A 26,374-nucleotide genomic window follows, 5' to 3' on the forward strand; every position below is an offset into this window, starting at 1 on the left:
CACTACCATCAGAGGTCGTCACATTTACACAGTGGACTGGGCACTCTCACGTGGCTTGGCACCTTGCTTGGGCCTGGTCTGTTTGAAGGGTAGCAGGCTCTTCACATAGCTTCAGTGGCACCTCAAGTGTGCCTGCATCTGTGCCATTTTCATAAACTTTACTTGGGAACAGACAAATGTGGCCCAATACACGTAGGCCAGAAGATGCAACCTGAGCCAGCAGAACGTTGCCTTGGAAAAGGTTTCCTGTTTCAGTTCCAAACCACACATACTTGTACAGTGAACAAATGCAGTGGGGGATATTGGTCCACAACACTCATGTTGAGGCCAAAGGCTCTGCAGTCCTCCACCCTCTTCTCTCCCCACCCCCACCTGCCTTCCTGAGAACTATTGGGTTGCCTGGAAATTTCAGAGGAAAGTTAGGTGGCTGTCGTTTGGAATGCCAGCGCACTGCAACAAGGAGAACTTGGAAGTATTTTAATCTGAAAGAACATAAGGAGGGGGGTTCCCTATAAATAAAATCATGTTCAAATAAACACAAAAAAGGAGCCAATGTTTCCTGTAAGGCCACTTTTCAGATGGATTACTGGAAGGAGTACTTGTTCACAGTTTTATGGCTTACTTTCCTATCATCTGCTTAAAATTTGGGTCTTTTAAAACATAGATGCTAAGATCTAAGCCTTTACTTGGATGAAATATTACAAAGGAAGCAGAAAGTCTCATTCCAATTGCAGGCTCAGAGGCAGAACTCTTGGACTCTTGGGTTCTATTCCTGGCTTGGTCCCTGGGCTCAGGTCAACCCTCGGTCAGAATCTCACTTCTAATCCCTTCAAATCATTTGTTAGTCCCTGTTGTCTAAACAGTGGGGAAAAACCCTGAGTAACACCCCTGGATCCTGTTCAATCAACTGGGATGGTTGGAGATGGTTATAACTCACTTCCAAGAAACCAGGGTGATTTATCCCTCGGTGATAGTGTTAGAGCCAGTATGTTCCTAAGAGATACAGTGTCATCAGAACAAACTGGCACTGAAACATTTCTCCACCTGCAAGGATCTCTGTGCTCCTTTAATAGGACTTTCAAATAATATCACCCAGCATTTTTATAGTTCTTTATAGCTTCCACATTAAAATAACTCTGGTTGGGCTTCAAACTCCTGAGAAGCAGAATAAACAGAGAAATAAATTTATCCCCAATTTATAGATGAAAAAACTAAAACTGAGTCTTACATAGATGTCTTGACTTGACCCAGGGCCCAAAGCTAATAAGTAAGGAGGCTGGGACTCTGGCCTGTTGTTTTCCAGATCAAGCGTTCTCTCTCTGTTTGACAGGGTCTCACTGTTGACCATGCTGGAGTGCAGGGGCACAATCATAGCTCACTGCAGCCTCAACCTTCCAGGCTCCAGCAGTCTTCCCACCTCAGCTTCCCAAGTAGCAAGGACCAGAGGTGCACACCACCCTACCCAGCAATATGGTGCCCGGGCTGGTCTCAAACTCCTGGGCTCAAGCGATCCTCCCACCTTGGCCTCCCAAAGTGCAGGATTACAGGTGTGAGCCACCACGCCCAGCCCAAGCACTCTCTTCTAACGCATGGCTCCTCATGAATACTTCTGGACCAGGACAAATGGACGGAGGGACATTGCTGAAATGGCTGCTATTTATCCTTTCAGAAAAATCTGTAATTTTGGCTTTTTCTGCACAATAAAGGATACTGATCTACTAATCCAAACATATGCCCCTCTCGCCTCTGCCCCACTTGCCTCTGGTAACTTCTGCCATGGCTCTCCTGCTACTGGTACCTCCAGGAATAGAGAACAAATGTGGAAGTTAATCCTCCTCCTTTGAGGATATATGAAGACTGGCTGTGCCTCAATTATCACGGTGGCTTTTGTTTCTGGGAGGAGTGAATGGTTAGGCAGATAGCTGTGTCACGAAACTTGCAGTTAAACTTCGTTATTCATTTTTTTTCTTTTTTTCTGCAGCATACAAAGTTGGAACTTGCAGTCCAACTTCAATTAGGCTGCCCAATTACTGTCTGCTTTGAGTCAAGCTGCACAACTTTTCTACATCCCGAGTGCCTCATCTACATGGAAATGTAAAACTTCATTGGGCTGAGATGAGGAGTGGCCAGTGCTGACTGTGAATGCCTCCCCAGTGCCTTTGCGAGGGCATGGTCTCTGCTGCTGAGGTCCGGATAAGGCTAAGGTGGCAGGCAGAGGAACCAGACAGAGAAAAATGCAATGCTGGTCAAGACCTGAATCATGTCAGTGTGTAGGTAATAGTAAAGTAAATCTTGAGTCAGCAGGGAAGTAACTATCTGGAATGCCATATCTTGACACTAACTGACTCTGAAACACGTACAAGAGAAATCCAACGAGCCCCCTCCCCCGAGACCGAGGCAGCAGGGTACAATGCAGTGGTGCTGGACACAGGGTCAAGAGAGAGGCTGGGTATGAGTCTAGGTCTACCATCTCTGGCCAGCTGTGTGGCTGTGGACAAGCTCCATGACTCGAGACAAGATTCTCTGGACTGTCTTGTCTTCATTGTAAATCAAGTATGAAGATTAAATGAGATTCCACACGTGGAAGCACAAAGACAATGCCTGGCACATAGGTAAGTTCCTTCCTTTTGGTGTTGCACACACAGTAGTTCCCTTTTCCCTGGAAGGTGATTCTCTCTTCTCTTCACCTGGCCAACTCCTACTTCATACTCCAGGCTTCACCTCAAATTTTACTTCCCTGGAAAAGCCTGTCTCAACTCCCCTGATGACTAGGTTAGCCGCCCTCCTTCTCCCCATCACCTTCTCTGATCATAGTCTCACGGCACCCTGTAAGTCTCCTCTATGTCACTGCCACAATTTCAGCAAATAAGTGTTTATATGATTGTTTTATGTTCGCTGCCCTGCTTGATTATAAGCTCTTTGAGAGCAGGGAGAGTTTTGGTTTCTGCTATTCCCAACCCTGAGTTCATAGGGAATTTTCAATGACCATTTACTGACAGGGAATGAGTAAATGGCAGCTATGTACTGGCTGACACAAGATCACACGGCAGTGTTGAACAACTAATAAAGATGACAAGAATGTCCCTCTCAAAGACATTCTTTCTGCAGTGACTGTGGCCACATCACTGCTGCTCCTAAAAAGAATGAAAAACCTCATCAAGACTTTCAAGCTGACAATGTATAAATTCAAGCCATTTCTTTCTTGTCAACATTATTAAAACTTCACAGCACGAAATCATCTTTAAAAAATTTATCACATATACCTTGAACCCTTTTTATCAATCAATCCCTTGGCTATTTTGACATTTGAAGAATACACACGCTTCTCTGGGAACTCTTAGGCGTCTTCAGCTTTACACTTCATTAAGTCTTATTATCTTAACAAATACTGGAGGTGGACTTCTTGGGCTTCGAGCAGAGATGGAAAAACTAACTGGAAATACTTTCGAAGCCCCCTCACTGCCTGCCCCTCCCCACAACTTCATAAATGCTTCAAAATATACTCAAGGATTGTTTTAGTTTTGTATCTGAGAATAGAATGTAACTTAACTAAAGTAAACCATACAGAGTTTACTCAGCTGCTTCCAGATGGAAGGCATTCTGGCACAGCACACTGCATGGCCCCAGTCCACAATCGGAGCGTTTCCCCTACTGCAGTAATGTGTCTTCAGTAAGTTTTCCTGGTGACAGACAAATGGATTCACTTCAATTGGGGACAATTTCACTTCACATCCTATTTGAGGGAGTGACAGAGGGTGGACGTGGGCCAGGCCCTAGGCATTCTAAAAGGGCGTACTAATTCACTCAGGGAAAATCTATTATCGAGGCAGCAGCAAAATCCTTCTGGGCTTAAGTCGAGTCTAGCTTGGCTGGGCCCTTAACATTCATTATACCCTTTGTTGATAAGAATCCCCAACTAGTCACTCTGGAAAAGGGAGGCTGAAATAGGCCATTCAAGCAAATAGCTATGTTAAAGTGGTTGGGTTCTGTGAGGTGTGGAACCATATGGGCTGTCCCTGATTTCCAGTCTCAGTTGGTATCAAGGCCAGATGGCAATCCCACAGCAGAACTGCCGACCTGCTGGAGGGATGGGGGGTGGCACTTTTCTTTATGAGGCTGGGGCTGGCACTTTCAAGCAGAAGGAAAATTAAGAAGGAACAGATCCACGTGGTGAACTGCAACTGCGGGGATTCTAGAACTATACCATGGGGTGTAAGAGTAAGAACCAGAGTACAATCTGACAGTTTTCTTCATGGGCATGTGGGGATCCAGTTGGCTTGGTGAACAGAAGAAGCTTGTAACAATTTAATCCTATTTCTGACCTCTCTAGTGGAGAAAAATAACATACTCATATACACCTATATATATAACATGCTATATATACATACATATATAAAATATATAGCATATATAAAATATGATACATATCTCTCTCTCTCTGAAAAAATTCATGCCAGGTTTCTGTACCTCATTTTCATGTTTTTATTTTAGGCAGATCAGAAATTTCAGTTATAAGTATTCGAATTAAAAACCCTGTAACTAAGAAAGTGCACAATTAAACACATCAGCATGGATTAGAAGCAGCAGCAGACCTAGGCTGGAAACCGCAAAAGCCACTCTTCCCACGACCACTGACCTGGGGCCACTGAGTGTGGCTGTGTCTCTCACCGCCTGGGCTGTTTCTGATGCAAAATCCAGGGCGCCTGCCACTGGCTTGGTTACAGTGCCAACAAGCCCTTTCCCAAGGCCAGATATGAAACCGCTGACACCCCCTTCTGTTTTCACACCTTCCACTGTCGAAGTTATAACACTGGTCAGTCCACCAATGATACCTAGTGAAAAAGACAAGGGCTGTCGTAACCTGATGAGGACAAAAGCAAAAGCATTTAAAGCCAAACCCCTTGATTATGGAATGATAACTTAAGGCCATTCTATTAATCTCTGTGCCGGAGAGGCCACAGACAGGCCAACTTACAGACAGAGGATCCTGCAGATTTGCCCACTAAGTCTAGAGTCAGAGGATATATGTTACATGTTAGTCAGAAGTAAAGTGTGTTCCAGTTTAAAAAAAAAAAAAAAAAAATCAAAGAAAAGCTGAGAGGTTAACAGTGGCCAATTTTTTGATCCCAGAGCTTGGGCAGCCTATGGACGATCAGGAGAGGATATAGATAGAGGATTAAAGCAATAAGAGACTAGAAAATTGGGCCTTTGGGGAAAGTCTGAAGATGATGGCATTCTATGACATATAAGGCAGAGGCTGGGCGCGGTGGCTCACACCCGTAATCCCAGCACTTTGGGAGGCTGCAGCGGGCAGATCACGAGGTCAAGAGATCGAGACCATCCTGGCCTACATGGTGAAACCCTGTCTTTACTAAAAATACAAAAATTAGCTGGGCATGGGGATGCGCGTCTGTAGTCCCAGCTATTTGGGAGGCTAAGGCAGGAGAATTGCTTGAACCCAGGAGGTGGAGGTTGCAGTGAGCCAAGATTGTGCCACTGCACTCCAGCCTGGTGACTGAGACGCCGAGGGAGGGAGGGAGGGAAGGAGGGCAGAGAGAGATAACTAAATATAGTTGTTCCTTAGTGTCCATGCAGGATTGATCCAGGACCCCCTGCAGATACCAAAATCCTAGGATGCTCAAGTCCCTTACATAATGTGCTGTAGGTACTTGCATATAACCTATACATACCATCCTGTATAGGTTAAATCACCTCTAGATGATTTATAGTAGCTAATACAATGCCCACATATCACTTCATTTGTGCGGAGTCAACACAGTATTTGAAATGTGTGGCAAATTCAAATTTTGCTCTCTGGCACTTTGCAAAATCTTTTTTTCCCCAAGTATTTTCCATCCATGGTTGGTTGAATCTGTGGATGTAGAGAGCCGATGGTATACATTTGCAGTGCAGTTTTCAAAGAACACTATGGGGGTGACTGGCCAACCCCACGGGATGCTTGAAATAAGGTAAAAGTTACGGCATGCTTTGATGAAATTTGGTATAGGCAATTATATAAAACCTTCATGAAGAGCACCCCAAAAAGCTATGAAAGCTGGCTGGGACCCTCAATGAAGTCAGTTCAAAAGTCCAATCTGGGTCAAAAAGACATTCCAAACATTTTGCAAGTTGACAGCAATGGCTGAAAACACCTTAGAGGAGGCCAGAAGCTGGCAGCGGCTGAAGAGGTCATGGTCACTGAAGGGAAGAGGCAGCCTGTCCGGGGAGCATCTCCAGGACCTGTGCCAGGGACACTCACAGGATGTTTACCCTCTGACAGTGGGGTGTGAGGAAGCTCTCCAGACTCTTCAGCTCTAGTGAGACAAATTGGTAAAGGAAACTCCTTGGGCGAGAATGCACTAACAATTCACAACGTTTCTTTTGGATACTGGGTAAATTTGCTCCAATGAGGCAATATCTCTTTCCCAAACTTTTTTTTTTTTTTTTTTAAAGAAACAGGGTCTCCGTCTATCACCCAGGCTGGAGTGCAGTGGCATGATCACAGCTTGCTGCAGCCTTAAATTCCTGGGCTCAAGCAATCCTCCCTCTAGGTCTTCTAAAGTACCAGGTTTACTGTCCTGAGCCACTGCACCCAGCCCCTTCCCATACTTTGTGAACAAAGTTCTTGGCAGAGCACACACAGGATAGGAATTCAGACTAGAACCTGAGAGACAGAACATGACTGAACCCGGGTCCAGCAGGGCCTGCAGAGAGAACTGAGCACAATTCCCAGTTCTTAACCAAGGGGATTGAGTGGATTCTGTTTCTTGTCATCTTCTAAAGGTCTTTTCATCCTAAAGGAAGACTCTCATACACTGCCTTCATATAACCCAGAGCTCAGTGGATCCTCTTTGGATGAAGCCACTGGCTCCTGGAGAGGCTGTACATATTATAGGAATGATTCTTGATGAGAGGTGATTTTGCAACTTTGAACCAATCATGCATTTTTTCAGCACATTTGTGTGTTCATCCAGAAAGGGAGGACAGTCATGCTCTCTCCACATCGCAAGGATGCTGGCCAGATAAAGGCCACCATACATAACAAAGCATTTCATATTCATTTTAAAAGTCTTCGAAAAGTCCAATGTACTGTCATTACTAGAAAGAATGATTAAACCTTAACCCCAAATGATTGCCCAACACTCAACTTTTAAAATTCATAAACAAGTTACTTTCAGCCAAATTTCACTTCTGGCCTGATGTCTCCTTAGGGACAGCTCCCTTTACGGTTGGGCAGCCTTAGGAAAAGCAAAGGCATTTTGATCCAAATCTCACCATTAGGAAAGCTGAAAAACAAAAACTCTATTCTAAACGTGTCCTAAGCACAAATAGATATATAATTTTTTACTGTCTATATTCCTTCCTCTTCTTCCAAATGCAGATAATTAATACTGATCAGTCTTGGTATGACTGATAGTTTTGGATGGTTCCTAAGGATCTGGTACAAAGAGTTTAATTTACTAAGCCTTACTATGCATGAGCTACGTGCCAGGTGTCATGTGAGGTACGCAAGGATAAAGGTGAATACAAAGTGGTCTCTCTCCCCTCCTCACATTCTCAATCTATCAGAGACCTCAATGTACACAGTTGGTGACATACACAACCCAGACTGTGCTCTGTCATTAACTCTAACAGGGACTAATTGAGCTGGGAAAATGTATTTGAGTTGGGACTTACAGGTTGAGTAGGATTTTGATAGACAAGGAAGTGAGGCAGAGGAGGGAGAGCAGGAACATGCATGAACAAGGACCTGGAGGCACGCCTGGGAAGCAGTACATAGCTCTGTGTGGCCCAAGTGCAGCATGGCTGAGGGACGGTGGTCGGAAAAATTGACTGGATTTATAGTTCCAAGGGCCTTGGATGCTGTACTAAGAAATTGTTAAGAAAAATGCAACAAAAGGCAAATGACTCAGAATTAAAGCATTAGAAGTTGGAATTCAAAGTCAGAGACCAAATGCATTCACGCCATCACCAACATCTCTTAGGCAGATAAATTTATAATTTTAGTGAAAGCACATTTATGCAAAACTAAAAAACACCTAGGCTACAAACCTGGTCACCAATTCCCCATTTCAATTTCTTTGGAAGGAATGATCAGTAAGGAGAAGGCAGAGGTTACAATTCTAAGAAGAGAAGCAGCAGCTACAATTCTAAGAACAGGTCTGGTTGATTACACCTTATGATACTTTGGGAACAGAAACCAGAGAACGAAAGGAATTGCAATGTGCACAACATTCAGAAAACGAATGAGGAGTTCTCACAGGCTGGCATATTTCAACTTCAAGGAGGATAAAGTAAGAGAGCTTGGAAGGTACACCAACACAGGATTTCCTCTGTTGTCAGCTTTCTTTTTTTTTGAAATGGAGTCTTGCTCTATCACCAGGAGTGCAGTGGCATGATCTCGGCTCATTGCAACCTCCACCTCCAGGGTTCAAGCAATTCTCCTGCCTCAGCCTCCTGAATAGCTGGGATTACAGGTGTGTACCACCACACCTGTCTAATTTTTGTATTTCTAGTAGAGACGCGGTTTCACCATGTTGGCCAGGCTGGTCTCGAACTCTTCACCTCAAATGATCCACCCGTCTCAATCTCCCAAAGTGCTGGGATTACACGTGTGAGCCACTGCGCCTGGCCTAATTTTTGTATTTTTAGTAGAGGCGGGGTTTCACTGTGTTGGCCAGGCTGGTCTTAAACTCCTGACCTCATGATCCGCTCTCCTCAGCCTCCCAAAATGCTGGGAATAAAAGCTTGAGCCATCACGTCCAGCCCAGCTTTCTTTTTTTATAGCTGCAATCAGATTGGTACAAAGGCGCCTCTGAGGACCTGCAGCAGCAGAGCTTGATGTCACCTGTGACTTACCATGAGCCAGGCCATGGATGCCGGCTACAAGGTGTTCACCACTTGTAGCTGCGTGGTACCTGATGTACTCCCGCTCTGACTGATGCCGATTGTCCATCGTCTTCCCTAAGCCATCTGATAATGTTCCAGCAAACTAGAATGAGTTAAAAACAGGAAAAGAGTTTTAAAGTCTTAGCACTATTTTTACTATTTGAATTACTTTAAATAAATTTAAATACATTTTAGATAAGCCCATGTTGGTCTGCAGTGGTGTGATCTCATCTCACTGCAACCTCCGCCTCCCAGGCTCAAGTGATTCTCCTGCCTCAGGCTCCCAAGTAGCTGAGATTACGGGTGCGTACCACCACACCTGGCTAATTTTTGTACTTTTAGTAGAGGTAGGGTTTCACCATGTTGGTCAGGCTAGTCTCAAACTCCTGACCTCAAGTGATCTGCCCATCCAGGCCTCCCAAAGTTCTGGGATTACAGGCATGAGCCACTGTGCCTGGCCAATAATTTAAATATAAATAAATTTAAATATTTTAAATGCAGTTACCTATACTGTCTGCCCCAGGTGAGTGGTTCTCAAAAGGACTGGGCACACACAAATTGTGGGATGCATACAATGGAGGACACTAGGCTTTGCAAAGCAACTACTAAAAATCTTTAATGACATTCACTTTCCAGAATACTACTCCAAATTTACTGAAAAAATGAGGGGTATAACAAAATAGTCTTGAGGGAGGAGAAGTGAGCTTTGGGACTGTATCATGGTAAGAACATAGGCCCTTTGCTCTAAGAATCAGTGGAATTCAAAACAGGAAATGTGTCAGTTGCTTTAGGGTTTGGTATCAAATATTTGGAGACATCAAACTCCTTCCAGTAATGCTCTCTTTCATTTATTCAATAATTACTGAGTACCTATGAGGTGCCAAGCTCCATTTGTCAAAAGCCAAAAATGAAATCGATGGAAAGATTAACAGGTTAGGTCACCTTTCATAGGAGGTGGCAGACTTGAACTCATGATTTCAAATGCAAACCCACCCTCTCCAGAATTCAGAGATTTTATTTACCCTGGCATACTTTAACCAGAAAAGCTGTCTCATCCATCAAAGCTGGGATAAAAAGGACATAAAACTCTGTTTTGTCACAAGACAATCTGAAAAGGTTTAAAGTGACAGTTAATAAACCACAGAGTACTTATCCTCATCATTCAGGCATAAAAAGAGAAGGATATCAAATATATAATTAACCTTCTCAGGAAGGATCTACCAAAACAAGTGGTTTAAGTGCCAATGACCCAGGACTAACCTCTTAGAAAACTCACAGGAATGTTCCTTAGATACAAGGCTCAGGGGAAAGCCTCAAGGCAAGCTGCCTGCCTGGAAGGCCCAGGAACTGGGTGGCCATCTGGGGGCCTGTTTCTTTCTCCTTTGGCAAGGGGGTTGGGATGCGTGTTACACAGATCAGATCTGCCTTGGAAACCTCAGTCATGAGGATTCTTGACACAAGTGACACATGAGTTCTGGGCACAGAAGAGGGACTAGTGAACACAGCAGTAATTCCATGTCAAGTGATGGTTCCTGGAAGAAGCTATGGGAAGACTCATGCCTTTTACTCAGTCCAAATATTTTACAACCTAGGGCAGTGATTCCTGATCTTTCTGGAGATGTAACCCCTATCATTATTTGTTTGCCTTCTGCCTTGCCTTCCACATTACTGCCTAAGGAGAGAATTAAAGTTAATGAAAATTAATAACTTCCTTTAGGACAACTGGAAACACCACATGATGCTGCTAGCACCGTGAATCACTAGGGAGTGGCTTCAGTCAGAGACCCCATCCAAGAGTTACCACAGTATAGGAGAAGGGCCACAAGCTGGGGCATCTGACCAAACCCAGCTCCAGTCCTCCCTCAACTATTCTGGTAACTACATGATCCTGAGCGAGGTGGCCTACCTCTGAGCCTCCTCTGCATCCAGAGAATAGCGAGAGTATCTACTTTGTCATGTAGCTGGAAGCATTTGTGACAATGGCTCGGGGGCCTGGTATCTAGTTAGCATTCTTACTGTTCTTATTACTCTGCTACTAGTCCAAAGAGGAACATGCTGCACTGTTCGAGGGAAGCCTGTCGAAGCTTTAGAATTATGGTCATTTGCACTACAGTTTAACGTAATAAAATCCTCTTTCCAGCAGATAAACACCAGCCTCCCAAGTACGTTTTTGGAGTGGTACCATTTATAACATTAGAGTGTTGGACTCTATGATTTCCAAAATCCTTTCCAGCTCTGGCACTGTGTGACCTATGACCCAAGGTAGAATGTCTTTACTAAGCACATTCTCTGGGCCCAGGACAGATTTAGGTACTGCTGAAGACACAAACAAACAGCAGCCTTGAACCCTGCCCTCAAGAATTGACAGTCTCTTTGGGAAGGTAACAATCGTATACACAAAACAGTCAGCAGGAACCCAGGACACAAACTACAGAGAGGAAATGTGACCTTTGTTTTGGAAAGAATCAATAAGAGTCCCTGCTATGTTTAGAATTATGTAGGCTGCCAGCATTCTTCAGGTTCTGGACAAAAACGTGTCTCTCTGGTGCCCCAGATGCTTTGAGAACCACAGTTATGTGACGTGTGCCCATGTCCTGTGTGTCTCCAGGGGACACATCTCCACCTGAAGAGACTCAGGAGCAATGCAGCCATTTCAGGGTCTTATTCAGGTCTTTCCTATTTCTCTCAAGCTCTTACATTCTTTGAGAAGAGACTTCCTTGGAAGAGAGATTGGGTAAAGTGCTTTTTACCTATTGCTGGCAGCTAACTAGGAGGGAGTTAAAAATCCCATAATACTTACCCCCCCCAAGAGAATATGGGAGAATAATCTAGGCAGAACGCCCAATATCACTCCCTCTTCTTCTACTCCCATCAATTAAACGAGTTTAATATCCAAAGTTGATGAGTGAGCCTATGCCAAAAGCTTAATTTCCAACTAAGTCTGCTGTGGCAGCCTCAGTTCCCTGGCATCAACTGGGTCCTGGGTGTTCTCTGTACAAAGACAATGTATTGACCCAAGGAGGATGGGATGAGATGACGTAAGAGATCACTCTCCCCTCTAATGCTGGATTCTTCCACAAGGTGAAGACCTTTGCCATGGAAAGGTACCTACACCTATCTCAACTTACTGTAGGACTTTTCTCTGAATTCCTGTTTCTCTGTCCATAAAAAATTGCTTGTGCAAGCCAACCAGACTTGTCCTTTGTCACTTGTTAACAGTCAACCATTACAAAAGTCTTCACTCACCCCTAGAAACACAGCTTTGAGAACTCAGAAAACTTGAGTAGATGTTAAAATCTATGATCCAATCAAACCTGTATTGATGAGTAGTTAATCAGGTTTTCTGGGAAGGATGTTTTACAGAAACTAAACCAAAGTCAAAGCTAGATGATGGACATAGTGGTAAAGGCAGGGCCCTGGGCCAGTTCACTGCACTCTGAGTATTGAATCCAGACTACCAAAAAGCATGTGGCCTCCTTTTACTATGGAGGAATTTAGTTAGACAGCCTTAATTCTACCCCATTCCCCACCTCAGTGGGAAGGTAAGTCCTGCCCAGCCATTCTTTCTCCCTCAAAGACAGCAGAAAACACACGAGCTGTGGAGGGAGGGAATTCCAGTGGTGCTCATCATGGGTGCCCTCTGGCCTTGGTCTTCTCTGAAGCTTGGAAGCACTTTTTTACCCAGGCCCTTGACTTTGAAGATGGTCATCAAAACAGAGCAGAGATACCCAAAGAGTTACACCATCATGTAGGGAGTGACTGGCCCAGTCCATCCTTCATGATCCCATCCTCCCTCCCACTGTCTTGTGACAAGTAAAGCCTGGAGGTGGAGGTCCAGATTATTCAGATGAAGGAGAAATGAGTCCCGATGTGAGCAAGTACAAATCTCTACACATCCAGTCAACCAAGCAATCCAACATGTGCGCAAGCCCTACCCGTGTGGCAGGCTAGAGACAGAGAATCAGAAATCAGAAGTGCTTTCTGTCTCTTGCCTTCAAGACCTCAGTAGGGAAGTATGGATGTGACATAATAGAAAGATAATCACACCTGAGTTTGAATTCTGACTGTGACACCCAACAGCTATGAGATCACAGACAAGGAAACTTTGCGGGCCTCTGTTTCCCCCCTTTTCAAAATGGGGATACAAATATTCCCTACAAAGATGCTGTAAGGATTAGGCAATACATGTAAGGCACATAGCACAGAGCCTGATGCATATGAGTCATTCAATAAAAACAGTATTATGTTATCTAAACTTCGACTTCTTCATATGCAAAATGGGAATAATCGGATTCTTCAGGGCTGTCTTGAGGATTCAGGGATAGTGTGCACGTAAAGCATGTGGCATGGCACATCCCCCCTAGCAAAGCAGGAGCTACCTGCAGCAGGGCATAACAGCCCCAGGGTGTGCTAGGCTTCTAAAGTGGGAAAGCAACTGGCAACTGGAAGGCAATGTGCAGACAATTTGTAACTCTTTGGTTATAATACCTTAACACCAGAAGGAGCATTTGCAGAGACTTAAGTCTGCCTACCTCATTTTGTAGCAATCTCAAGTCCACAGAATACTTAAGGCTTCAAGTGCATGTTGTTCTAGCTAAAATGAAAGGTTCCAAGGAACAAAATGTCCTTCAGAAAATCTGCCGTTATACTCACAAAGACAATGATTTTCCCCTTCCTTTCACTTCAACACATGCCACACTTGTGAATTCTGGCCACGGTCCAAAGTCATTAACTTCTATAAAGCAATATTTTCAGCAAGGGGGTAAAAATCTCAGAAGTACTTCAAGATGCCAGTTCTACTGAACAGCTAACACACACTCTGTCAACACCCCCCTTCCCAAAATAATCTCATTGTCTACACAAATGGAGACACTGCAAATTAGCCTGGGTTTGGGGCCTGGCTCTGAAGGGCTGATTTTATAAAACTGAAATTCAAGTAGACACTGGAATGGGGCAAGGGGAAAAATTCCCACTGTGTTCCTCTGTTCGGTCCTATCAGTTTTCCTGACCCTTTTATGATCTTCAGCAAGCATGGGGTGCCAGAGGTATTTGGCCAGTGTAACAGGAGCTGGGGCTTGAATTTCTCTCCCTTCTCTTGGGTTCTTCTTTCACAGTTATTTACCTAATGGAAATTTCCTCTTTAATATCTTTGCCTCACTGAGTAATTGCTGGTGGCAGTATCTTCCTTGTCACCAGGGAAGATGGTAACCAAATACAACAGGAAAAGAGAGAGAAGTGGCAGGACTCTGTAGTGTGATGGAGAAGTTTTATATTCTTCCAAGTACAGATGCTCCTTGACTTATGATGGGATTACATCCGGGTAAGCCCATTTTTAAGTTGAAAAGGCTGTAAGTAAAAATGAATTTCACACAGCTAACATATCTAAACATGCCCAGAACACTTACATTAGCTGACAGCTGGGCAAAGTCGTCTGGCAGCAGGGCCCACTGTAGAGTATTTGTTCCCTCTTCACAATCGCGTGGCTAACTAGGAGCTGCGGCTGCTGCTGCCCAGCACTGAGAGAATCGGATCACATGTCACCAGCCCAGGAAGATCAAAACTCAAAATCTGAAGTACAGTTTCTACTGAACGCACATAGCTTTTGCGTCATCGTCAAGTTAAAAACTCGTTAAGTTAAATCACCATAAGTCAGAGACTATACAAGGTTGTACAGCTGCAAACCTCAGCTACCAGCACAGCGCTAATTCTAATCAGCATTGTCTGCAATAAGCTATGTTTGAACCCATAAATTTGGAAAACCCAACTATCTATTGTGCCTCTAAGTAAGGCTGCCATGAACTTTGTGGGGGCTGCCATGTTGCAGTCAAACAGGAGCAAAGGAATCAAATCTTACCCTGACAGTTACCAAATACTCACACTGCTGGAAGAGGCTTAATTTCTCTGAACCTCAGTTTATCCATCTGCTAAACCCACAGTAAGGGATTGCTCTTTTTTTTTTTTTTTTTTTTTTTTTTTTGCTGGCAGAGTCTCACTGTGTTACTCAGGCTGGAGTGGATGTGATCACAGCTTACTGCAACCTCCACCTCCTGGGTTCAAGTGATTCTCCTGCCTCAGCCTCCCGTAGCTGGGATTACAGTTGTGCGCAACCATGCCTGGCTAATTTTTGTATTTTTAGTAGAGACAGGGTCTCACCATGTTGGCCAGGCTGGTCTTGAACTCCTGGCTTCAGGTGATCTGCCTGCCTCGGCCCCCCAAGGTGCTAGGATTACAAGCGTGAGCCACAGTGACTGGCCTGCAAATGACTGTTTTGAAGAGTTAAGAGGATAATTAATGCAAAATGTTTGGTGTAGCATTTGGCCAACATTTTTTACACGTTTCTTAGAAGTAGTGTGGGACTTTCAACTTCAGAGTCATTTTTAACTCTGCTGATATACTACTAGGAAAACCACCTTTGAGTCATGTAAGACCTAAGTCACTTCAAAATGAAAGTCTTCACCACTGACTTCTGTTTGACATTGTTCAAACACCCACAGTTAAAAAGTATTCTGAGTGTGAGTTTTGCCCTGATGTTGAAAAACCCTTTCGTGATACTCGTAAACAGAGAAGAGTTAAAGGAAAATGTGACCTGAAAAGCAGTGAATATCTATTGTTGATAAAAGGCAAACCAAACAGCTAGTCCTCACTCAGCCAAATCACGAAGGGGTGGGGAGGCTGGGAAGAGGCATTAAAAAAAAAAAAAAAAGGCACGGAACAAGTTGAGGTTTGGCAAGAAGGAAGCATTTCTGGATTCCAGATTTCTATCCACTAGGAGTGCGTTTGTCTGTTTTCAGTTCTGCTTGGTTATGGATTATGTATAGCCCTTAAGGCAAAGAGAAAAGAGGGGGAGGAATCCAGAAAGGGGACCCGGAATAGAAACAATAGAGGCATTTTAAAGTTGGGACTGACATCCTAATTCCAGTAATATGCCTAAGCCAACGACCTTGCTTTTTTTTCCCCTGGTCTCTGGAGATCTGAAAGCCCTCCTACCCTAAGATGCACACCATGTTGCTATTTCACGGATAAACACTTATCAGGCAACAGACACTCCTTTTTCAGTTAAGAAACAAAGTTATCTAAAGCCACCCAGAATTATCTCAGCACACAAGGTTGAAACACATGCAAGGAAGTCAGGCCTCAGGACCGTCCTGCTGTCTTAACTAACCCAAGACACACGCCTGCTGAACTGGCAAGTTTCTCTTGCTATTCTGCAACTCTGACCCAGTTATGAACTCAGATGCTGTTTCAGATTAATCTGGAAGCTCAGAGTGGTTTGAAGCATTCCCATAATAGGATTTTGCTTTTTCCTTTAAAAGGATTGGTGGAGTATGGTATAAACTAAAAAGTGCAGAAATAAGCAGGATGTACACAGGTAGAATCAAGACAACTGATCTTCGACACAGAGAAGTTGGGGCTTAGTCAAATCCCATTTTCCCTATGAGTTTTCTACATTGATTATAAAGAATCATGAAGGAAGGATGAATCCTGAAGTCCGGCTGTGGACAGAATTGTGTCCCACCTTTCAGCTCTTCATCAGCTGGGACCCAGTGTAGGACTTTTTGGCAGAAGGGGTGCATGCTCATGTTGAAAATGCCAGGCCCCTACTTGTCCACTGCTGAAAACGCTAAAGCGTACAGAGGGAAGCCTGAAGATAGGTTTCCACAGAGTTAGTACTAGCCACGGGAAATATGCCTTCCCACCCCATGAGCGCTCTAGTTTTGCCATCCTTACAAGGTTTTTCAATATGCATAAATAGCTTGTGCCTCAGTACTGAACCAGGAGATAGATTATAACGCAGGAAAAAAATGCCCTCTATGGTGGTCACACCCTAAGGCCTGATTTGGCAGATAACTTATTTCAACTCCAAGAAAGCACACAGGCTTTCAAAAGCACAGTCCTGATGCCAACTCTGTCATTAGTATCAGCTGGGTGAACATGAGCAAAAGACACACTCTCTTTAGGATCAGTGTCTTCATCTACAAAACAGGGAGAACACCACCATGGAGTTACCCACGGAGACCTTGGTTACGAAAGCACTTGGAAAAAAACACAAATCAAAGGGTTATTACTGGAAATCCTATCCTTTCTTCCAATGAGTGCTCTCCGGCTCCCTCTTCTTTCACCCCCACTGAATCTTGCATGTCTCATCCTAAACTATGGAAATCACCTCATGCCCATTCTGGAACAAAGGAAAGCATAAACACGTCAATTAAAATCGCAAAATACAGAACTTTAGACATGAAACCGAACAAGATCATCTCCTTCCTAGTCACCAGAACTCTATTCTTACAAAGTGCTTTGTATTTATTTCAAATGAATAAATAGATTCACTTTAATGCCAAAGGCTTAGAAGAAAGGAGGCCAGTGACATCAGAGAGAATAATCATAGATGCTGGGCACCAGTATAAGCTGAGCTTCTTGTGGCAAAAGTAAAATAGGTTTTAAGGGTTTGGAATAAGTTTTTTGAGGTTTTTAGAAAGAAATCCGTTCCCAACTATTTCTTTAAATAAATTAAGTTTTAGATGAGTGTGTGGCAGAGTAGGTAAGGGCAAACTTCCAAGTACTGAAGACCACAGTTGAACTTCTGGAATCATAAGCTTCAGCCAACAATGTTCGCCATGTGCCAGCCACTGTCTTTGGGGCCTCCCATCAATGAAATATTTAACTAGCTTAATCCTCACAACAATCCCATGAGGTAGTATTATTATGCTCATTTTACAGATAAAGCTGGAAAGACCATGAGCATTTCCAGCAAAAGTCTGCTAAGTATCTATGTGTGATACTGGGTAACCTAGAGAGGTAACCCAACCATGACTTTTGCTATTGTCTTCGTAGAAAAATTCCTTCCTAAATGCCAGTGAAAATTATACAGATACATGGGGCATATCTCTTTTATCTCCCAAGTAGCAGAACTGACAAAGGAAGGCAGCTGACAAAAGTATATTAAAAAATTTCTGAAAAATTACATGCAAATATCTGGACAAGAAAGAGGAGTCAGGCTCCAGTGTTCTTTCTTGATCCATATCCCTAACTCAGACACCTGGCCCACTTCCATTACCCAGACCTTTCTGGAGGCCACGTGGCCTAGAATCCACTTCTTTTCCCGAAGCTACTACTCTCATAATCTGAAACAGGCCCCAAAGAAATAGGAGGCTTGGTACATGTCCATTACATGGATCACATCACACTACACCAGCTTACATTACTAGTGTGCACCATTTATACTAGGAAGAAAGATGGAGCCAGACTGGGGTGGAGATTGGGACCAGTGATTTCAAGAGGTGCTGCCTATAGAGGAAAGGTCTCCTCTTCTACCCCCGCTTCTTACAGGAGAATGATTTCCTGAAGGAGGTAGAGCACCAAAGCTAAAACATTTGCTTAGTTAGAGCTGGTCTGGTCGAGCAAACTAACTCCAAAAGAAGCTACTGCTCTGGAAAGGCCTGTTTCATGTACCAGTAATGGACATATATGGAGACACAAATATAGGGGGATGTGGCGGCAGGAGGGTGAAAGCAAAAGAGGACTATGGATAGAGAGCAGGCAAAACCAACCATGCTACTAGGGTAAAAAAAGAAGATTTCGAAAGTTCATCTGGTTCAGTCTTCATTCCTCTTGATCTTTGCCAGTCTTCATCTTTTTTTTGTTTTCTTCTTTTTTGAGAGGGAGTCTTGATCTGTCACCCAGGCTGGAGTGCAGTAGCATGATCTCGGCTCACTGCAACCTCCGCTTCCTGGGGTCAAGCAATTCTCCTGCCTCAGCCTCCTGAGTGACTGGGATGACAGGCACATGCCACCATGCCCAGCTAATTTTTGTATTTTTAGTAGAGACGGGGTTTCACCATGCTGGCCAGGGTGGTCTCAAACTCCTGACCTCATGATCTGCCCGCCTTGGCCTCCCAAAGTGCTGGGATTACAGGTGTGAGCCACCACGCCCAGCTGATCTTTGCCAGTCTTCTGGTATTCAAAATACCCCTGACCCAACTAAGAGTAATACACCATTCACAGTGGAAACGAACCTATTGCTTCTAACAACTAACTTTTTATGGTGGTGGGTAAGATAGACCTGTACTTTGGGAAAGCTACACATGCAAAGCTGATACTTCACTTCTAGCAATGCCCAGGGAAGTTATTTATACACAAGCGTGATGTATCTGGGTAAGACCACCAACTGGGAACTGGTCTTTAGCACCTGGGAGAACAAAGAAGTTGAATCTGTCTTTTGCGGAGGAGGTAGAATGGGAATGGGAGGTAGTTCAAATCTAAGGTACTTAAAAAATTAAGTCCTGTCTCATTTCTTTAGAAAACTGGCTTGATCCCAGGCTCAAATGAAAGGTCAAAAGAAGGTTCTTTTAAAAATGAACTCAAATGTTCCCACCTTTCAGATGGGCTAAAATAGAAATAAACTTGCAGCTTAGCTACTTCCCAACAGTTCCTCAGAAGCCTCTGGTCTTTGCCTAGGATTTGCCTAGGATGTCCCTTGGGTTCTTCAGTGGCCTTTCAGTCAGGATTCCAACCTTTGCTATCTCTCAATCCGCAAAGGGTGACCTGGGAAAGGACATTAAAAATTCACACCCGTCTACTTCCAGCAGATCTGGTGTCTTGAGCCTGAATTAGTCATCTCCAGGTTAACAGATTTCAGGTCTGAAAAGTCCTGGACTACGGAAGAGAACAGAATCCACTTAACTCAACATCTGCCCTTTCCAAAGGTGGCTACACAGCCTATCCTGATGCCTTTTGTTGCTTTTAAGAGAAAACCTGCAGTGACTAGAAAGATAGGAAAATGAGAGATCTGGTTCAATGTACGTTTTACTTAGAAGAGAACTAATTAACCCTTGTTTATAAAAAAGATTCACCGACTTTCCTGCTTAAACAGAACGGATTCTTCATTACTCAGTTTCCTCTGTTGTGATTCCAGGGGTTGAAGCTGATTACTTTCTACTTCACACACACTGTCTCCGCCCTCGTCTTTCTATTGTCCATCCCAAGAAAAAGAATCGTTCCTCCAGACTCTTCCCTTTAGGCATCAGGCTTTGATCCTTTCGAAAATACAAGTCCCTCTGGGAATTCCTGCTGCAAATAAAAGGTTAAAAATGCAGGGGAGGTATGTATTGGGGAAAATTTAAAAACTGGGTACCTGAAGTAGAAGGAAAGAAGAAGTTTAACTCCTTTCTGGAGAAAAATAATGTTGACCAGAACCTCTAATATCTTTCTTGTACAATGTCAGGCATTCAATTAAAATTTCCAGATATGTAAGAAAACAGGACTAAATGACTGAAAACTAAGAAAAAAAAGACAAGATTAATCACTGGTATAGTATGATTACTATCTTCAGAAGAAAAATAAGATGGAGAGTTTTACCAGAAAACTAACATTAAGATTTTAGTAGATGGAGAAACAGCAGAGTCGACAGGATTAGCAAACTAGAAAATGAGGCAGTAAAAAACATCCAGATGAAACATGAAGAAAAACCAAGGGAGTGAAAATACAGAAAAGAGCATGAGAGGCATAAGTGACATAGTAAAAAGGTCCAAATTCTGCATAAGTGGAATCACAGAGGGAAACGAAAGAAAGAAAAAGGGGGCAGAAATAATATTTAAAGTGACACTGGCCAAGAGTTCCCAAAATTGTCCAAAGACTTCACTACAAATTCAAGAAATTCTACAAATCCCAAGCCTGAGAATCATATCGAGGCATATCATTAATAGAAACTAAAAGCAAAGAGTAAATCTTAAAAGTTGTCAAAGAAAAAAAAGGACACATTATCTTTGAAGGACAAAAGACAATACTGAATGCTGTTTCAGGAGGAATGGACAGAACAACAACGGAATGATATCATAAAAGACAGAAAGAATAAACAGAGTAAAATTATCTTTAAAAAATACAGGTGAGAGAAAGATGTTCTCTGAAGCTGGGCGCAGTGGCTCACGCCTGTAAAACCAGCACTTTGGGATGGGCAGGCAGATCACCTGAGGTCAGGAGTTCAAGACCAGCCTGGCCAATATGGTAAAACTGCGTCCATGGTAAAACCAAAAGTGGTATAAGGACTATGCATTGCCTGGGAGGCAAGAAGAAAAGAAAAAGAAGCAAAATAAAGATGGGATCAAAAAATACTCTCTGATCAAGTAATGAATTTCAGTTAATTCCTTCCACATAGACTTTAGATGACCAATGATATCTTGCAAATGACTGTTATCACTTAAACAGAAAACAGCCGATGAAAGGTATTGGTTTGGATTGAAGAAGACTTTTGCGACTCCAGATGGAAATATCTAGCAGGAAAGTGGGGGGAGAGTTCATTACAGAGTTGTGCCAACATCAGCTACTACTCTTATCATTCCTGCAAAGAGCAGGAATCCTTCAAATCTGTGACTCCTCAACTTCGATCTGGTCCTGAGGAATGCCTGTCCACACACACGAACCCACTGCTTCTACTGCGCTGCTCTGCGTGTGGCTTTCTGAGTGTGGGTATCTGAGCGCGGTGTGACCGTTTGTTCATATCTCTTTTCTTCACAAGGCTGGTTGGGGTGCTGCATGCAATGCTGAAAAGCTGGCGTCCATGCTCTAATGACAGGAAGCCACCCTGGTCATCTTTGTACCCTGCCCCCCGCCCCGGGCAGTGCCTGAAACATGGTTCGAGTGCAACAGAGATTTGTTTTGTATTCCTTTTCAACTCCATCCCCATTTCATACAAATGACAGATTCTATTTACTTTACTAAGAAAAAAAATCTTGGCTGGGCACGGTTGCTCACGCCTATAATCCCAGCACTTTGGGAGGCTGAGATGGGCTGATCACCTGAGTTCAGGAGTTTGAGACCAGCCTGGTCAACACGGTAAAACTCCATCTCTACTACAATTACAAAAATTAGCTGGGCATGGTGGTGCACACCTGTAGTCCCAGCTACTTGGGAGGCTGAGGCAGGAGAGTTGCTTGAACCCAGGAGGCGGAGGTTGCAGCGAGCCGAGATTACACTCCACCCTGAGTGACAAGAGTGAAACTCCGTCTCAAATGAAAAAAAAAAATCTTTTCCTCCCTTCATTTTATTTTTAAATTTTATTATTTTTTATTTTTTTGAGGCAGAGTCTCACTCTGTGGCCCAGGCTGGAGTGCAGTGGCACAATCTCAGCTCACTGCAACCTCTGCCTCCCAGACTCAAGCAATTGTCATACATCAGCCTCCCAAGTAGCTGGGATTACAGGCATCCACCACCACATCCAGCTAATTTTTTTAGTAGAGATGAGATTTTGCCATGTTGACCAGGCTGGGCTCCAACTCCAGGCCTCAAGTGATCCACCCACCTCAGTCCCCCAAAGTGCTGGGATTACAGGTGTGAGCCACTGCGCCTGGCCTCCTCCCTTCACTTTAAATTGCATAAACAGACAGACTCTTCCAAGAATTCAAACCCTTCTTCTGTGCTCTTGTAAGATCCTGTCCTGCATATTACTGCTTCTCTGTCAATCGTCTCTTTTCTCATTTCTTCAATTTTTGCAGCCTCTTCCTCTTAACCTACACAATCTTAAAAATGCCTTCCTTTAGCTTTCCCTCCTATTCAAGCTGCTGCTCCAGCCATGTTCTTTCTTCCTTCTACAGCCATATCTTTTGGTTTTTTTTTTTTTTTTTTTTTTTTTTTTTTTGAGACGGAGTCTCACTCTGTCACCCAGGCTGGAGTGCAGTGGCGCGATCTTGGCTCACTGCAAGCTCCGCCTCCTGGGTTCACGCCATTCTCCTGTATCAGCCTCCAGAGTAGCTGGGAACTACAGGCGCCCGCCACCACACCTGGCTAATTTTTTGTATTTTTAGTAGCGATGGGGTTTCACTGTGTTAGCCAGGATGGTCTTGATCTCCTGACCTTGTGATCCACCCACCTCTGCCTCTCAAAGTGCTGGGACTACAGGCATGAGCCACTGCGCCTGGCCAGCCATATCTTTTAAGAGTGTTCTACACTTATTGCTGCCACCACCTCTTATTTTTCATTCACTGAAAACTCCAAAAGCATATACTGATAGTAAATATGCCAGGAATTAAAACACAAAAAGATGTCCCTCGATACTGAAAAGCCTGGATGTAACTGGAAACATGGCAAACATATTTCGTGATGGTTGCTTACAGATTTCTCAGCACCTCTCTCTCTCAGAGGAGCCCAGGCATCACTTGTTCTTGGGCTGCACGTAGAAAGCTTAGTGGAGTATCCAACAGGCAGCATCTAGAGAGCTAGGAGATTTTGATACAGTATTCTCTTTAAAGCATTTTAATGTGTTCATATCACTATACATGTGCATACAAATTCATAGAGCCAATATTCACTGCAGACATAAATGAGGGTGAGGCATCCGTAGGAAAACAGCACAGTAAAGTAGAAATCAGAAAAGCTTTGGGGTCACACATTAGGGTTCAAATGTGTGACCCCAAGGTGGCTTCACTTATTGGTTGCATGATCTTGGGAAACTTCTCAGAGCCTCAGTGTCTTCATCTGTAAACTGAGATAATGTCTAACTCCAAGGGTCTGTCTGTTCCTTCCTTCTTCCCTTTCTTCCCTGCTACTAAAAACTTACTTAGCACTATTTGCCAGGTACTGTTCTAGAGGCTGGGGATGTAGCAGTGAACAAAACAGACAAGACTTTCAGCCCTCATGAGATTTACATATACTATGGACTGAGTGTGTCTCTCCAAAATTCTTATGTTGTATGAAAATTCATAGGTTACATTTCAGTTGTACTCATAGCTGTACAGACCATTAATAGCATAAAGAAGTAAAATAAAGGCAGTAACAAATGTTAAGTAAAAAAACAAGAGGGGAGGAGAAGAGGTATAGATGGAGGGGGCTGCAATTTTAGATGGGGAAGGGGACGTCAGGAAGGGCCTCCCTGAGAAAGTGACATTTGGATAAAGAAAATGTAGATGAAAACCATGTGGCTGTGCAACATTCCAGGAAGAGAATCCTGAGTGCAGAGACCCTGGAATGGAAGTTTGAAGGCAGAGGGTTAAGAAGCATCGAGGAGAACAGTGTGGCAGGAGCTGGTGAGGGTTGGAGGGTGGTGAGACAGTGAGGCACCAGGTCAGAAAGGGCCTGCAGGAGGCTGACCTCGTGGGCCTCGTGAGCCTGCACAAGCTGGAATTTTCTATGTGGAGTGAAACGGGAAGCCTCTGGAGGGGTTGGGCCAGGAGTGACCAAATCTGAGTTATGTTTTGACAGGATCATTCTAGTTGTTATACTGAGGTTCAATGTTAGTAGTAGGAAGCATGGGTGGAAGGAGAAGTGTACTACAATAAAAACTGGGCCAAAGATGAACGAGGACTAGAAGGTGGCCGCGGGAAGGATATGCTCAGGTTCAGGATCTGCTGAGGGACTGGATATGCGGCATGACAGAAAGGAGCCAAGGATGACTCCAAGGTATTTGAGCAACTGGCAGAAAGGAGATGGAGAAGAATAGCCAAAAAGCTATGAAGTGGCTAGCACTATGCCTGGCACACAGGAGAGGATCAAATATTAGTTCTCCTTTACAACTCAAAATTTCAGTTCTGACTCAGAGCACAGGCAGTTAGCTCTAACGTGCAAGCATCCCAACACTGGTTAACTTTCTCCAAAAACCAGAACACCTCTCATTATCTAATTCTTCTTTTGCCAGGGAGGAGGAGGTGAGATCTTAGGCTTCATGTGGTCAGCAAGGGCTGGGTGCAAATCTGTGTTTCCCCACTGAACAGGGAAGGATCAATGAAAAAGACAAGTAAACCACATGGTAAAAATTCAAGAAAATTTTAAAGAAACAGCATTCTGTGTTATGTGCTGTCTCAGTGTGTTCACGCTGCTACAACAAAATACCATTAACTGGGTGGCTTATGAACAGCAGGAATTTGTTTCTCACAAATTCCTGGAGGATGGGAAGTCCAAGGTCACGGTGACAGCAGATTCGATGTCTGATTCAATGTCTGATGAGGGCCTGCTTCCTAGACAGCCATCTTTTCACTGTAACCTCATACAGTAGTAGAGGGGTGGGCTAGCTCTCTGGGGTCTCTTTGATAAGGGCACTAATTCCATGACCTAATCACCCCCAATGGCCCCACCCCCTGACATGATCACCTTGGGGGTTAGAATTTCAACATACGAATTTTGGGGGGACACATTCAGTCCATAGTATAAGAAAATTTCTCTAAGTCCTATAACAGTGATTCAGTTTACTGACTTCAGGACATAAGTGATGAGCTACAAATGCTCAAGTTTTAGGGGATGGGGGTAGGGAGATAGCTACAGAACACACATCAAGGTGTGCTAAGAAAGCCAGGGCTGGGAGAGTCCATCCTGACTGGTATTTTCCCAGGTTTGGCTCAGGGAATGCTTTCTTTGCCACGTCTGCCAACCAGCTCAACCAAAGTTCAATTTTGGAAGTCAAAGAGCCCAGCCCGTCTCCCATCCCAACAGCTGGAACGATGCCATCCAGCATTGTAATTTTTGAGTGCACGGAAAACATTAGGGCTCAAAGGTTCCAAGAAGTCCACAGGAAATCTACCTAGCCTTAGTCTAAACAATTGCAGAAAAACAGTAGCCATTCCTGCCTCAAGATAAACATTCACTTTTAGTCTATACATGAAAAACTAAAATTACAAAATCAAAAATTGGATACTGTGAGTTGCCTTGAATGGAAAAAGAAAGGATGGATTTCCAGAGAAAAATCTACTCAAAAACCCGCACAGAACAGGAACGGGCAGGGGAGGGTTGGGTTAGAAAACCATGAACCACATTCCCATATGTAATGTAGCTCATATCTCAAATTTAGCTCATATCTAGTTTAGCTTTGTGTAAAGAAAATGGTGGAACAGTTGAATGGTCAGTCAAATGGGGTCAGATAAGTTAGTTTCCCAAGATGTGGTATGGGGATCAATGGCAAATACTTCATCTGTTGAGCTCCGAACTATATGGGAAAGCACAAAGAATGCCCCCACCTCCTTTCGTCCTGCCTTTCTAGCCAGTTGTTTTGGGGTCTAAAGGCCTTTTCCTTTCACAAGGACCCTTAGTTTGTTTCCTCTGGGCTTTAGGGAGGGTGAATTTCTACTCTAGATGGAGATATTAGGTTAATGAGAAATGCTAGAGGCAGTTCATGACTTTGTACTAGACTGAGTCACTCTGGCCAGAAAGAACAGTTTGGTAACTCTGCAATCCACCTACTGCAAACAAGCCATGACTTGGTTTGGTTTTAGCTCTAATTATATAAAAAGTGAGTCAGGGTTTTTGGGTACCCCCCCCCACACTCAGGGTGTGACAGGCTGTTGTTTTTGTTTGGGCCCTCTCAGTGAAAGGTGTAACTGTTTTACCCACATAAAAATACTTGCAAAGGCCAGGAGCGGTGGCTCACGTGTGTAATCCCAGCACTTTGGGAGGCTGAGGCAGGCGAATCACCTGAGGTTGGGAGTTCGAGACCAGCCTGACCAACATGGAGAAACCCCGTTTCTACTAAAAATACAAAATTAGCCGGGCATGGTGGTGCATGCCTGTAA

The 26,374-nt window shown here is 43.8% G+C and overlaps 1 protein-coding gene and 2 long non-coding RNA genes across 8 annotated transcripts in view; 1 reads left to right on the forward strand and 2 right to left on the reverse strand.

Annotated features, from left to right (window-relative positions):
• VPS13D (vacuolar protein sorting 13 homolog D) overlaps positions 1 to 26,374 on the reverse strand; it is a 284,839-nt gene that overhangs the window by 47,348 nt on the left and 211,117 nt on the right. For all 6 annotated transcript variants that reach the window (XR_013407652.1, XR_013407651.1, XM_015113831.3 and 3 more), the window contains 2 exons: positions 8,860 to 8,992; positions 4,637 to 4,832 (listed from right to left, as the gene is read on the reverse strand). Coding sequence is in view for 4 of the 6 variants with exons in the window: in XM_015113831.3 (XP_014969317.3) it covers positions 4,637 to 4,832; positions 8,860 to 8,992 (329 nt within the window). In the remaining 2 variants the exon portion in view is untranslated. The remainder of the gene's footprint in view (positions 1 to 4,636; positions 4,833 to 8,859; positions 8,993 to 26,374) is intronic.
• LOC144336282 (uncharacterized) lies at positions 1,138 to 15,561 on the forward strand. The gene is made up of 2 exons (XR_013407913.1): positions 1,138 to 1,549; positions 15,123 to 15,561. It is a non-coding gene; the product is annotated as an uncharacterized LOC144336282 (long non-coding RNA).
• Positions 14,831 to 25,248, reverse strand: LOC144336276 (uncharacterized). The gene is made up of 3 exons (XR_013407906.1): positions 24,549 to 25,248; positions 20,896 to 21,651; positions 14,831 to 15,055 (listed from the first exon to the last, which is right to left on the reverse strand). It is a non-coding gene; the product is annotated as an uncharacterized LOC144336276 (long non-coding RNA).

This window comes from Macaca mulatta, chromosome 1, assembly GCF_049350105.2.
Source record: "Macaca mulatta isolate MMU2019108-1 chromosome 1, T2T-MMU8v2.0, whole genome shotgun sequence".
Taxonomy (NCBI): Eukaryota; Metazoa; Chordata; class Mammalia; order Primates; family Cercopithecidae; genus Macaca; species Macaca mulatta.